Source organism: Lytechinus pictus, chromosome 3, assembly GCF_037042905.1.
Source record: "Lytechinus pictus isolate F3 Inbred chromosome 3, Lp3.0, whole genome shotgun sequence".
In the NCBI taxonomy this organism is placed as follows: domain Eukaryota; kingdom Metazoa; phylum Echinodermata; class Echinoidea; order Temnopleuroida; family Toxopneustidae; genus Lytechinus; species Lytechinus pictus.
The window spans coordinates 9,535,286-9,551,147 of NC_087247.1; the positions used below are offsets into that span (position 1 = coordinate 9,535,286).

The window sequence follows — 15,862 nt, forward strand, 5'->3', positions numbered from 1 at the left end:
TAATTTAACTTAATTTTGGAATAGCCACATTCGTTATGTTAGCACACTAGTTGCCAGAGGTATTGGCATACTATTTAAACTGAAATATTGTCTTTCCCAAAGATCACTATTTATGATGTACATTTCTTTTTCTGTCACATATATCATATTGCAACATATTGTGGGGTAATAGCAACAAAACGAAAATAGACTTAATTCTGCGTCTCCAAAAGAAAGCACTCCGCATTTGTTCCCACTCTCAATTTTTAGCACATACTGATCCTATTTTTCGGAACCTTAAAACATTAAAAATTCATGACATTCATACTTTCCAAACTGCCATTTTCATATACATGTTCTCAACCAAATCTATACCTACACCCTTTCAAGATATTTTTGTTTACAACAGCAACATCCATACATATCCTACACGCCACTCATCAAACATTCACCTCACAAGCAATATTAGCACACAAAACGATCAGACATCACGGCCCAGACATCTGGAATGATTTTCCCAAATGATATTAAACTCACTGCATCTATTCTATCTTTTCTTTCAAAGCTTCATTAATAAAATGTCTTTTATCGAAGTATTCTTAAATATCACACCTGCATTTTCACACACGCACACTTCATTTCTTCATTTATCTTCTTTCTCCTTTTCTGATGATTTGTGACGTCAGATTTTTCTTCCAGACCTTTGGAATATAATTGGTTCCCATGTTGCCCTTTTCCCCGTTGTACTTTAATGTTATACTACGATTATGTCTTGTCTTGTCTTTCCGTTAATGCCCACAATCATCATTATGTTTATGTATTGTAAATTTATCTTGACTTTATAATAAATGCAGAAACTCCTGCAATATACATATATATATATATTCAAATTCGATTTTATAATACAAATCATTGTCATATATTCGATGACATAACTTATAATGATAAACATAATAAAGAAATTTACATAATATGCAATTTATGTAGACAATAACTTAAATATATACAATGTTTCAAATCTGTGATAAGCATGCATGGCCCTGGGAAGCGGAGAAGCTGGGGGTGCTGCGTGTGTTATTTTCCATAGGCAGCACCCCCAGGAAATCTGGTGGTATGACGAATGACAGAAATATAATGAAAATGAACGACGTTTTGTAGACCCCCCCCCCCTTCATGATTTTCCTACACATTGCTTGAAATATATCACCTGTTTCATATCAGAATATCAAATGAAGAAAATACTTAATTACCCATCCTTTTCATGATTAGAAAAGTGCGTAGAATGTCCCGTTTTTAGGTCTGAAATCTCAATTTTGTTTTCGCTCGCGCTTCGCACTCGTATCAATCGTATAGTTATATATCCTGTTCATGATAAGAAAAGAGCTTAGAATGTCCCGTTTTTAGGTCTGAAATCTCAATTTTGCTTCTGCTCGCGCTTCGCGCTCGCATTAATTGTATAGTTATATACCTATCCTGTTCAAGATTACAGAAAGTGCTTAGAATGACCAGTTTTTAGGTCGGAATGTCAAAATATTCAGCTCACGCTTCGCGCTCGCATTGTTTGATTGTTGAAATATGTATCGTCTTCATGGGTAACTGCAAACAGTCCTTATAACAGGTCCCTTTTCGATCAATAGTAATTTGTTACATATGCATCTCGTTCAGGGTCTGAAATTATCAAAATGTTCAATTTTCAGGACAAAATACATGAAATTTTTCCACAATTTTTAGCTCACGCTTCGCGCTCGCACTATTTAATATCTATGTTCTTTTATACGAATAAAGCTAATTGACTGTCATATAAATATTTATATTCATATATATATAAATGAATAAATATATATATATATATATATATATATGTATGTATGTACGTACGTATGTGTGTGTATGTATGTATGTATGTATATATATATATATATATATATATACATATATATATATATATGCGTGTGGGGGTGTCCTTGCATGTGTGGGTGTATATAAAAGAACAATGGAAAACTCAGTTGTGCCCCCCCCCCCAACTTTGAGGAGAGATTTCAGCCCATGTCAGCACCCCCACTGAAAAAAAAAAACATTTCCAGGGCCCTGAAAGCATGTATATAAGGAATTCCAACTTTAATGGGTTTTTTCTTGATGGAAATATGAAATCAGTGGGAAAATAATCTTCATAAAAGAATATTTTACATTTTATTGGTACCTTGGTCATGTTGATGATAATGTTAATGGACCACGCATCACTTTCATTGTTATGAAAATATTATGCAAATTTGCAATTACTTAACTTACATGCTTATCAGAGTGGACACTAGACACAATGAATAAAAACAAATGAAAGGGATACATAACATTAAAATCTCAACTCTTCTTCATAATGTTCACATTTTAAAAAGTCTGTTTCTGTTTTTATTTAGGACTATTCTGCTCGAAATAATTATATTGAGTAAACTCAATTCAAACGCATAAGATAAACTTTGTTTTTTCAGTCACTTAACCTGACAACCCAAATGCACAATAGGCACAATAATAAAGTCATTTACGTAGTCCATAATTATGCAGTACTGATCCCCTCCCTCTCTCTCTCTTTCTCTCTTAATTTCGTTTTATCCATGTAAGCTGGCACGGTAAATTGCCATATTCGTCTATTGCCAACTCGTCTATTCATCACATGGTCTACCTTCAGTTAATCTAATGCCATTCAGTCCATCAACATTTCGTCTATAGCAACCATTTCGCCAAATAACCAACTGGCCCAATCATCACTTCGGCTTATCACCAGTTCGTCTATGACCGTTTCGTCTTATAACCATGCAGTTGGTCTAATATACATTCTTTTTATTTTCATTAATTTCGCCTCATTAACACTTAGTCCAATTAGACCAAATGCGATATGGACTAAATAGCTATTGGACCAACTTGCTATTAGACGAATGATGAATGGACGAAATATTAAATAGTGGACGAACTGATGTTAGACCAAAATGATAGTAGACGAGTTGGTAATTGGACGAATTAGCATTAGACCAATTGACCATAAACCGCTGGCATCACCTTTTTACATGGCCCTGGGAAGCGGGGGTGACGGGGTGCTTCCCCCGAGATTTTCCTAGGGGGTGCTGTGTGTATTATTTTCCATAGGCAGCACCCCCAGGAATTCTGGATGGTGTGGCAAAATGAAAAAAAGTACCAAAAAATTACTTACAGTTTTACGGGACGAAACTGACCTTCATTACATCAGCACCCATGCACAGTCAAAATCGTTCTCATGGCCCTGCCTTTTTAATGAATGATTTAAAAGTTGACCATACACAAACTTTAATGCACCAGAGACGCATTTTATGAAGAGACACTTGTCAGTCACTTTCATGGACTCATTTGCTCTCTGCCAATCAGGTGTAAGGATGTCCTATATAGCTTATTATAGCATCTGTCGGTGACAAATCACTGACAAAACTCCTCGTGAAGCGCTCCCAAAGACTGTACTATTCCGTTTTGCATGAAGGAATCAGAGGAGGTCGTCTGCACAGCACAGAAGAATGAGCGCCATCTAATGGTGGAAAAAAGTTCTAATTGCATCCGTGGGTTCACCAGATCACCTTTAAGGTCCATTTCGAATATCAGGGATGTGACTGAGTGATCTCAAATAAAAAGAGCTGAAATTGAAACATCTCCCATACTAAATTACAGAGGAAAGCTAAAATAAATTGAAATGGACCTGAAAATTAGAGTGATGATAAATAACCTAATAATTTGACAGGCGTACAGATGAGTGGGGGAGGGGAGGGGGGGGGGTGGGGCCAAGGCTCCACCAAATATTTACAACACAGAATAAAAAACCGAGATCTAGGGAAAGAATAATGTATGATACTATTTTCTGAATATTATGTCAAAATCTATCCAAAAGTAAGATTTTTGCATTAAAAAGGTCAATTTTTCTGGCTCGCTCGCATCTTTTTAGATATTTTGCTCCATCCGCCATATCTGATTCGTTATGCCTTCGAAGTGTCCCAATCTGGTCATCCTGCGTAAAGGTTACATTACATGATTTGCGATAGGTATAGCACCCACCCCCCCCCCCTCCTTCACCTCCTAGCGGTTCGCTTATTTTGATATCTAATGACTCTATTAAAATGCATTTAAAGACTGTAGATGGTTTTACGTCGCAGGCAATTGTGGATACCATAAATTCATAAAAGAGGATGCTTCATTATCGTTTATAGGCCTACTCATGGTATACCAAACCAAACAAAGGTAACTTTTTAATATATACTTTATAACTTTATAGGCATAGATTCGATATCAAGGGTGATATTGCTTACAATTTCACTGGGTATGGGTTGATAGCATCACGAGTTTATAAGTTTAGTGCTGTGCTGATTCAGTCCATAAATGATGATTATTTACACATTTTATGATCATGATCGTCAGAACAATCGTATATGGCATTGTCTCCAAACACCCGTTACGGTGCATAGATCAGGGTGTTTCATATTTTTAATTGGATTTCACTCGTCTTTTTATGTATTTCGTTTTTCTTCCATGCTATCTTATTGTTGAATGATGCTTCTTTGTCAGTGACGAAGAGCGTTTGAATAACTATGTTTTCGGTGTCCGTGACTACCGTCCTTCTCGGCTGGACTGTGTTCATTTGCTGTGCATGGCTTATAAGACGTCCAAAGAATTTACCCCCTGGTCCCTGGTCCTGGCCCGTCATCGGACACCGAGCTGGACCTGGTCAACTTCACGAGTGCTACACCAGTCTATCTCGGCGGTATGGCCCAATCTTCAGCCTCCGGAGGGGTCCTTTTCTTGTGGTGGTGCTGAACAACCGTGACGTCATTAGACAGGCCCTTGTCAAACATGCAGATATGATTTCTGATCGGTTCACACCTAAACATGTTCAAATGGGCATACCAACATCAAACCCGCATGGTGAGGACCTTTAGAAATAAATAAATGATAAATTTGTATAGCGCACGTATCCACCATGTTAGGTTTTCAAGGCGCTGCTATATTACCCCGGCTGTATATAGTATACCGATTCTGGTATATACTCACAGCTTTTTGAGGAATTACTTCCTGCCTGTACCCATTTACCTCACCTGGGTTGAGTGCAGCACAGTGTAGGTAAATTTCTTGCTGAAGGAAAACACGCCATGGCTGTGAATCGAACCCACGTCCCTCAGAATGAAATACGAGAGTCTTAACCACTAAACCACGACGCCCCCATATATTTTGAAGAACCTAGGTTTGGCTCCATGACATATTGTTAAACATTATTGTCTGAAACATAAGCATGACGGTTAAAGTGCTGCATTGCCAGTAGCAATGGCGAAAGTATAGTGTCTTATTACTGCATATAAAGATATGTATATATATGAAATTGTGACATCTTTTCATGAATTCTGGCGAATTTAGTGTTTTTCCGAATTAAAAGTATGCAATATGATATGGTCAAACTGCGATACACAAGGATGCTTCCTCGTCAATAAGCTCGATGTTAAATGGCACAGCGCTTCCCAATGCGGGTTTATGGAATTCCCAATGAGTTAACACCGTGTCAAGAGAAAAAAAATATCATGGAGTGGTTAAACTATGGGTCAATTATGAAAAAAAAAACCGAAACGGTGAATGATATTAGTCATTCAAATTCGTATTGTGAATTCAATTTAATTCTAGATGACAAAGTAGTTTAAAAAACCGAAACGCCATCTATCAAAGTATTAACTAATTTCCTCACCATGACCATGTTCTTAAAACTTTGTTGACGTTCTATCAAACAACGCCGTGGTTGCTTAATAAACAATTCAAGACCGTTGTCCTTTAAACATTCTTCTATTACAGCTTCTGTCGTTTGGAGCAGTGGTAAACCGTGGGGCGACCTCAGGAAATTCAGTCTGACCGCCCTCCGTAATTTCGGCATGGGGAAGAGGAGTATCGAACCACATATCAACATCGAAGCGCGGTACCTTTGCGAAGAGATGAAGAAACTCCGAGGTCATCCAACCGACCTTCGCACCATGTTGAACAATACATCGGCCAATGTCATTTGCAAAATCGTATTCGGGCGTCGATTCGAATACGATGATGAGGAATTTCAGCGAATCCTGGGCGCGTTCTACGAAAGCGTTAATAACATCTCGGGTTCTGATCTAGTCAACGTCTTTTCGTTTTTATTGCACATGCCATGGTACGACCGTTTTCGTCGTAATCGCTCCGTTTTCACGACATTCATCAAGTCTCACATGAAACTCCATACAAGTTCATTTGAGAAAGACAATATCCGTGACATCATCGATGCATACCTGGCCGATGACGGCATCTCGCGAGATTTTACGGTCCAAGAATTTGGGAGAGTCGTTTTGGACTACTTTGTTGCTGGGACTGAGACCACATCTACTGTCCTCTCTTGGGCCATATTGTACCTGGCCCTCTACCCTGAAATTCAGAGAAAAGTTAGTACCCCCATCTCTCACCCTCTCTCTCTTTCTCTTTCTCATCAATCTACAGGAAATAGGCAACTATTAACGAAAATCAAATTTTGACTAAAAGGTCACAAATTTCTTTAAGATTCGAATTTCGATTTGTAAGAATTTCGATTTTTCTATAATAAACCAGTGACACAAAGAAAATGATACCATTTCATGAGAAATGATTGTGAGAGCGAAGTTGGCTCAGTCGGTAAAGTGTCTGCCTGTCGAACCAAAGATCGTGGGTTCGAGTCCATCCCGGGCGGATGACTGAAGCCAGTGCGTTGTGTGTAAATGTCTCTTCCCCTGTTTCATAGATGCAGGCTAAGTTACAATGGAAAGCACTCCGTCCGTCTGACATAGGATGTTAAATGGAGGCCCCGTGTAGAGGAGAGTCGCCACCTTTGCACGTTAAGAACCCACTGCAATATCCGTTGGGGGAAACCCCGGTGTAGTGGTCCACCTTCATTCCCCCAATCAGTTATATCGGGAGGAGAGACCTGCGGGTCACAGTTCTGTGTGCGCGCCCTTCTAGGCGACCCAGATTGGCTGGCTCTTCCAAAAATGCACCTTTGAATGTCTTTGACAGATATACGGCGCTATAAAAATGCTGTGCAACATCATCATCATCATGTCGGCATCATGAATATTATACTAATTTGCACAAAATGTATAATTCCTATACTATGCTTTTAATAAACTGCTGGCTGACCATGTCAGGCTGAGTAACACAAGTGGCAACATTTAGATTATCTGTATCAGAATTAATATTTATGAAGTGACAGTTGGGGACGAAAGGGTTATTATAAATAATTCTGAATTTAGCATTTCTGTCATGCTTTTTATGTTGCAATGACATGCCTGTATTGTTAACCTGTACACATTTTTCTAATTATGTACAGTTACACAATATAAAATATATATTCTTGTTATAACGATACGTCAGGTCCAGTGCGAACTGGATGCCGTTGTTGGAAATGGCCGTCAGCCAGCCATCAGCGACCGTGCCCGTCTTCCATACTGCGAAGCAACCCTGATGGAAACCATGCGAATCCGCCCTGTGGTACCCCTCTCAGTACCGCACATGACTTCCGGGAGTGTCTCTTTGGGTGGATTCACCATCCCTGAAGGAACGATCATCATCCCGAATCTTTGGGCGGCGCATCACGACCCTGACGTCTGGGATGATCCTGACGACTTTCACCCCGAACGATTCCTTGAGAACCAAGACAGTCCGACGGTGAAAAAGAATGACTCATGGATCCCGTTTGGTTTAGGTGAGTTGAAAATAATGACTCTACTTAATTTGTTGATGATTGACCTTCCACTATGTCTTCTCTGTTTTGCGTATCATATGATTATTTTAAGCACGATAAACTTGATATTATTGAGCAATTCAATTCAAAGAAATATTTATTTCATTCCACTTTCAAAAATGTCTACATTTTGTAGGCATAAATTAATACAAAAATCAGTTAAAATAAAGAATATAAATATGTACATGTATGATATCAATTGACCCATTCTCAAGACGCGGATATCTTTTCCAAAGTAAAAACCGTGAAAAACACACAAGACAGGGAGCGGATTCCAACGCTTTCGATTAGTAAAAATAATCATCCTTTACCAATATGATAAACCAACCATCTCTTATCTGTGTGCTTTTACGAATGAAGAAAAGGTTATTATTCACTCAAGTATACTCAACAAAAAGAAAATAAATTTTCCCTGATGATACTAGGATTTGAACGCAAGATCGTCATTCCGATGACAGAGTGCATGGATGAGCTCCATCGATGTGTAGGCATATAGTGAGGATTTGGTTTGACCAAAATGTATAAACGAAATACCTGCCCCTCTTTGCATCGATATACATGATAGTCATACTGAAAATTGATTTATTTCATTTCATCGATTTTCCATAGCAAATTTTCATTCAAGTTTGACTCCACAGCCAGGATCACAGTTAAAAGAAAAAAGAAGCAAAAAGTTTGTAATTCTAACAACAAGTTGTTTAAACTTTTTTTTTGTAATTGTTTAAACGTTTTAAACAACTTGTTTCAAACTTTAAATAATAGCTGTTAGAGTGATGGGCTTAAACAACATGCTTAAAATTTCAAACAAATTTTTTACAGTGTTGCTAAGAGACAATGAGTGCATATTGTGCAACAATGAGAAGTAAATAAGAGAAGAATGGGAGAGATTCTTTTGTTATCAATAGCTGACTTGAGTTCTATTGCGGTGTTTTTTATATTTAGGTTTTTATTATAAATCAACAAGAATTACAATATTTACAAGAGATTGGCTGGATAACAAAAAAATAAATAAAACATTCAAGAATAAATACATATATAAAAATAAATCAGGCAGAGTATACTGTAAATGTATCTATCAAGAGCTATAACTTCGAGACTGACAAAAGATGGTTTATCGAAAAAAGCAACAAATCGAAAGTGCCTCCACCTATATGTACAGAGCCCTCACTGACAACCTCTAAAAAATTAAACAAAAGAAATGTTTATTGCAGGGTATACTAGATCCTTTGCAAGTGAGCTCAGTGGGCCTGTTTTGACGGCTGCTTTCTATGCTTTTGGGAAATGTGAGAATTGGGAAGAGACCCAGTAGCCGCTCAGATGGACATTCATTAGTTAGTTAATGAATTCACTGACTTGCGACTGTCATTGTCCTCTGAATAACATTCTCTTCATATTTAGCTACTTTGTTCCTACCAGGTGCTTGCGGAACTGTGCGGATCAAATAATAACACATTTTATGTCGCAAAATCGTCTGCTTCTCAATTTTGCTGCTCCAAATCTAAAGCATGTCGTTTGATAAGCAATTTCTGACAAAGGGCATCAGCTAACAAAACCAAACATGGAATGTTGTCCATTTGTAATTGATTGATCAGATACGCCTTGGGATAGTCGCTATTGTCAAAACACCTGTATGTCTCATTAAGATGCACATTCCCGTTCGATCAACGAAAAGAACGCGTTGAATGTCCATCTCTAATATGTCCGTGAGCTTTCCAGTAGTTTTCTGGGCATTGCATCTGTTAGACCATGGACCTATGAAGAGATGGACATTCATCGCTTACTTAATGAATTCACTAACAGGTGACTGTAATTGTCCTCTGAATAACATTCTCTTCATATAGTCTTCTTTGGTTCAATGATCGTCACCGTGAGAAGGGACGGAAGCAGTTCGTGACTGGACATTTATATTTCACAAATTATATGCGCAATAGACAACAAATCACTTAAAGGTAAATTCCAGTTCTGGTAACGATCTCAAAATGACTTTTTACAGAATCTAATATAATGACCACCCAAGTGTCTGTTTGTATGAATAAAAAATATGTGCCAAAGGATTCTGGAAGAAATTGTGTAATTGCTGAGAAATAAGCAAAATAAGCGCGGATTCGGTCACTTCCGTCGGGTCTTTATTCCAGCAATAATAATACACTGCCCCACGTGTGCCTATCTGTGTTGGCGATCTTCAGTGTGATCGTATTTCAGCTTAGATTTTATGATTTCACAAAGTTCAGTTTATGTAACTGTACCAGATCTAGATCCACGATGATGAAGTCATACTTAACCTTGGTTTTACAGACTTTCTCACGAAATTAGTGTTTTACTGCAACTACTGTAATTTAGCTTTAAATCATGGAAAATTGATGTGCAGTTCTTTTTTACATTTGGTAATCTTAGTTCCATGTGTTTTATTTGGGGAAATGTCTTCATATTGTAATATAGAGGCAATATTGTGATTGATTGTTTACCATTTAAAATTTAATTTTCCCAAGTTTCTCCATAATATTCCAGATATACGTGGTACATAACATTTATAGATCGTGTATCTCTCAATATTATTGAAGTCCTTATGTGTGAGCGGTAGTTAGCGGATCGAATAATATCATATTTTATATCATAAAGATCGTCTGCTTTTCAAGTTTGCTGCTCCAAATATGAAGCATGTTGACTGAAAGGCACATGCTGAAACAGGGTATCAGCCAACAAAAATCAAGACCGGGAAACTGTTCCGTCTTTGGGTGATCAGATACGTCTTGGTAGTCATGGTAATTGCTATTGTTACAACACCTGTATGTTCTCATTAAGATACGCATAACCAGGCGACGGTGACTATCATTGGACCAAAGAATTGCTCGCGTTAATCGTCCATCTCTTCATAGGTCCATGGTTAGACCTTGCGAAACATTCAGCGGCGCCTTGAGGCGGTCGCCATTTTAGGTGCCATCTTGATGTAATCTGATTTCAACTTCATACCAAAGAGCAGTCTTCCTTCAGTCTTTGCTGAAGCTTTTGAACCTGGATGAGGCCGCATTTAAGCAGACTATATGCTGATATTTGTTTATGCCTGAATTCAAGAACACATCAGTGAGTTTATCTAATTTCTTCAAATTCTACGATAAAAAATCATAAAGGACATGTATGATTTTTTAAAAATGATGAAACTTTTCTAAACCTTATGGGATAAATGGAATACTTATTAAATTTGGAGGAAGTATATGCAAGCATCCTAAATGTGTTATTTTTCTTGTTCTGACTGCTGAATTGAACTTTATAAAAAATATTCTTGAACGTGATTTTAACCTCTGAGATAATAGATACGTCAAAGATATTTTTATTTATTATACATGTATGACCTGAAAGTGAAAATAACTTCAGTTGATGTAATTGTTAGGATATAGATTCTTGGTTTTGTCTTTAATTTTGGATGGTTCAATACCGTGGTACATTCCAAGATCAGGCGGGTGTTTCATAAAGCTGTTCGTAATTAGGTTAATAGCGACTTTAAGAACGACTGGTGAACCTTTCTTACTCGCTAAATAATCAGCAGAGAACATTTAATGATGAATATTATTTACCACAAAGGATCACCGGTCGTTCTTAAAGTCACTCTTTATGAAACGGCCCCATGATTATTTCCAGGATCGGGTGGGTGTTTCATAAAGCTGTTCGTAAGTTAAGAGCGACTTTAAGAACGACTGCATGGTGATCATTTCTTGTGGTAAATGGTATATACCAACATGTTCATTGGCGATGTCTTAGCGCGTAAGAAAGGATCACCAGTCGTTCTTAAAGTCGCTCTTAACTTACGAAAAGCTTTATGAAACGGCCCCCGGGAAATTTCCCGAAGTCTGTTTGTTGTTGTTCTTTTTGGATTCATCTTATTTTGTTTCTACAAAGTTCGATCAATTGTTTTAGACTAAAGATACAAAGCGCTGACTTAGATTGAGATTTCGACCACTGCTTACCAGACAGATGCGTTGTTATATGGAACAGAGAGAGAGAAAGCAGAACACTTTTGAACTTTCTAAATATCAGAAAGTCTTTCAAATCGACTCGGAGATCAGCGATACATACGAATTATTTTGATGATGGCTGAACAGTTGATGGTGAAAAGTATGCCGGATTATAACATTTGGAGCAAGAATTTAGTTGAAGAAAATAAAGTTCTGCACGGTTTTTGACAGTTTTTGAAATCAAATGTGACCAGTAAACGTATTAGTTGAAAGATTGTATTCTATGTAAGCGGATTAATGCAGGATCGTTTTATAGAAATGTTTGGTAGAGTTACAATTATGAAAAGAAATGGAACAAAGTTAAAGTTTTATATGTTTGGAGGGTATTATCACAGATGATACACTGAAACGCTGAAGTTGGTGATCAGATCAGTACAGGGTCTTTTTAGGGATATGGTCAGAGACAGGTCAGAGTTAGATATTGTTGATTGGAGCTATGCAGAAGCCTGTGGAAGCGTCGTGGTGTAGCGGTTCTGACTCTCTCCTTGTAATCAGAGGGTCGTGTGTTCGAATCCCACCATGGCCTAGCGTCCTTTGGCAAGGCGTTAATCCACACTTTGCCACTCTCCACCCAGGTGTTAAATGGGTACCCGGAAGGATGTGAAAGCCTATTACCCTTTTTACACACGCTAAAATTTCCTTAACCCCGTACTATAGGTGGGGCTAAATGGCAATTTAGCCCCACCTATAGTACGGGGTTAAGCTTAGCCCACTTTCTTTTTACACAGCATTTTTGCAAAGTGGGCTAACCCCACCTTTAGTACGGGATTATTTGGCCCTGCAAAAAAGCAGGGTTATCCCAGCAATTGCGGTGCTAAGAGCGATAGTACGGGGTTAAGATCGCTAGTGTAAAACGAAAGTGGGCTAAGCTTAACCCCGTACTATAGGTGGGGCTAAATGGCAATTTGGCCCCACCTATAGTACGGGGTTAAGGAAATTGTAGCGTGTGTAAAAAGGTACGAGTGAAGTACTTGTACTACGAATGATCGACAAAAACCACTAGTCCGGGGTTAGCGAGTTTCGTGTGTGAAAAGCAAGGATTCCTTATCCGGGGTTAGCAATAACAATTTGGCATGTGTAAAAAGGAAAAAAAATAGTACGGGGTTAAGGATAGTACGGGGTTAGCGATAGTCCGGGGCTAAGAAAATCCTGTGTAAAAAGGGTATATATGTAGTATGCCTAGCAATTGAGTCTTGGAACTCTTGTTGGAATGCTCCCCGGGGAGTGGAGAAGGTGCATACATTGTATGCGGGCATGCAAGGATCCGATGACCGGGGTAATAAAATTATGTCTGTATAAAGCGCTTAGAGACGTCGTTCCGATGTATTAAGCGCTATATAAATGCGGAATATTATTATTATTCCCTTATTTCATAGCTCTATATAATGTTGAACTTTTGAATCAGAGTAAATAATTTGAGATCCCTTTATCATTTTTTGTACACTGAAATAAATTGCAAATCGTGATTTGATGACTTGTGTCTTAATTTTATTAGAATCCATCCAGAAAGAATAATTCAGTCGATGTCGAGCGGAAAATTGTAATTTGACTCGCTCTCCTAGTGAATGAGAAGATTGACAGAGGAGTGTGTTACCATTCGCTTACGAGTGACTGTTGTGCGAAAAATCACAGATTCCGGTCACTCTTAAAATAGTTGGATAAAATATGCCCAACTTTTAACCAACCATGGGAAACATACTGCCCACACAACTATCTGCCTAAATTGGGTAATAAAAACTAATAATTGGGTAATAAATTTGCTCAATTGGATAATAATTGCCCAGAATATGTATTTTTACCAACATACATTACCCAACACAGTGGACAGTATGTTCCCCAACATTTTAAGTGCATGCTCCTTTTTTCATTCACAAGAGGAAGCTTCGTGACGTGAATGAACATGCTCATACAACTTCTATTACATGTATTATGGTACTTGCTATGGTTCTTATTTATTTGCTATATTAGTAATAATTCTAAAAATCGTCCATTAAAAGCAGTTGTATGAGGAAGGCATGTTAGATGCAGCCATTTCGATCTACATGTATGAATACATTTATTGTGTGCACTTATGGTTTCAAAAGATATAAGCCCAAGATATTCACAGTGGCCCCGAACGGGACAATGGTGGGATCTGTTCGGAGCTGTAAATATCATGAATTACAAGGTTCGTGACAAATTGAATACATATATTCAATACATGAAATGAAGCGAACATGAATAATAGCGGGATAACAGAGAGGCAAAGTGGCGCCTGCATTGGGCATAGAATATACTACAGAAAAGTTACATTAATTTGTATTTATTCTCTGCTTATATTCCTAACTTTTCATTTGCATTTTTTAAATCCATCAAAGGTCGTCGGGAATGTCTGGGTGCTCAGCTGGCCAAGATGGAAGTCTTTCTGATGTTCGCCAATCTTTTTCAGCGGTTTGAATTCAAAATACCACATCACCACCGTACTCACACCAAGCCAGGCGTCAGTGGGTTAATAATGCCACCAGAACCGTATGAAGTATGTGCGATTGAGAGATGAAAGAAACGTCCTCAAGACTAAAAATAAAAAAAAAGACATAGAAATTTAATTTTCGTGTAACATAATTCACGCCAACAACAATTAAAAAATAACACCGTCTGCAGCCATCACAATTACTTTGTAGATTGTTTTTCTTTCGGATCTTCCAGCTGTCTAAATTTCACTGAAATTGCTTCTAATTCATATGTTTATATTGCTTCACTGTCTTGTTATTTTCTACCTTCCGTTTGTTCTAACCATTTAAAAGTAAGTTTCATGTTAACCACACTTGTCATTTGAAGTCATTTGATATGGAAATTACTCACCATTTTTTTTTTTTTTAATGGATTTCAGATTTCTTTTTATAGTTTGTTTAATGATAAGTTTGATTCTGCTGTCGATATCGATAGTATATGCATGACATTTTTTATCCATTGCTTGAGTTGTTACAGATTATACACATGCATATTTTGGAAATTTGTGGACGAAGAACAAAAATCATTTTAGGGAAAGAGGTTGAATGAAGGAAACAATATAATACCTTTATTATACTAAGTTAAATTCTATTTTAGTTAGGTCACCATCAAACATATAGGCCTACCAAGTGTGGTTTTATATAGGTCTGGGTCTTTCCTTGGCTTTTTAGCATTTCTTTACTAGATCCGATGCCTTTTTTCCGTATCGACAACAAACACATTATAATTGCAGTGTATTTGATCTTATTTCATTTTGTAAGAAATCTTTACAAGTCCGTCAAATTACTGTAATTGGGCTACTCTCAGCATTGTTGAATACCCACATAAAAAGTGATTTAAAGGACGGCATATTCATAGGTGGATGACCTATTTTAGAGGAAGGATCGCCATACCATCATATAATACACCTTACATAATAGTAAATTATATTTATTAGACACCGTATCCATCTCGTGAAGGGGGAGCAAACAAAATAACAAAGGAACACAGAAATATTATCCAAAAATATCATTGATAAAAGGAGTCTATAATAATCTGAAGAATTTAAGTGGGGCATCAAAGGACCTGATAACGTCAGTTATACATTTCTTAATAAAAAAAATATGTGGATCAAATGTATTTCTTTGTCGTAGAGTTGAATACAAATAAATGATGAATAAACTCATACCCGTGTAGATGAATCTATGTTGCTGTGTATTTGTACTTTGTTGAACGGGTTAGTCATGCTGCAGAGATTGTGAAGTTTCTTTGTGGTGTTTTATAATATCGAATTATCGATGAACATGATTATGCTTAAAGCGACCTGAACAGAATAAACAAGTCATGCAGGGTATATTTCATTGTTCAGAAACACTTTTGGATGAAGTGGTGATAACATCTGGAATTCCTTTTCAATGACTTGATTCAATCCAAACATGTTATCACAATGCATTATTTTCGTTTTTGCTGCAGTAGACGTACGTATATCACCAAATTCCTCCTGATTATTGGGTTAAAATAAGATTTGCTCTAGAGAGCTACTTTTCTGTAATAATACGATTAAACAAGATTGCAATCATCGTTTTCTCGTAAAATTTGCGTGGGTTTATACTCTTAT

At 37.4% G+C, this 15,862-nt stretch overlaps 1 protein-coding gene across 1 annotated transcript; it reads left to right on the forward strand.

The window, feature by feature from the left end:
* The first annotated feature begins 4,363 nt into the window (after positions 1–4,363).
* Positions 4,364–15,451, forward strand: LOC129255930 (cytochrome P450 2U1-like). Its single transcript, XM_064096317.1, has 4 exons — positions 4,364–4,911; positions 5,824–6,434; positions 7,396–7,726; positions 14,133–15,451. Exons 1-4 carry the CDS (start codon positions 4,578–4,580, stop codon positions 14,309–14,311), a joined length of 1,455 nt encoding a protein of 484 aa, XP_063952387.1. The 5' UTR covers positions 4,364–4,577; the 3' UTR covers positions 14,312–15,451.
* The last annotated feature ends 411 nt before the right edge of the window (positions 15,452–15,862 follow it).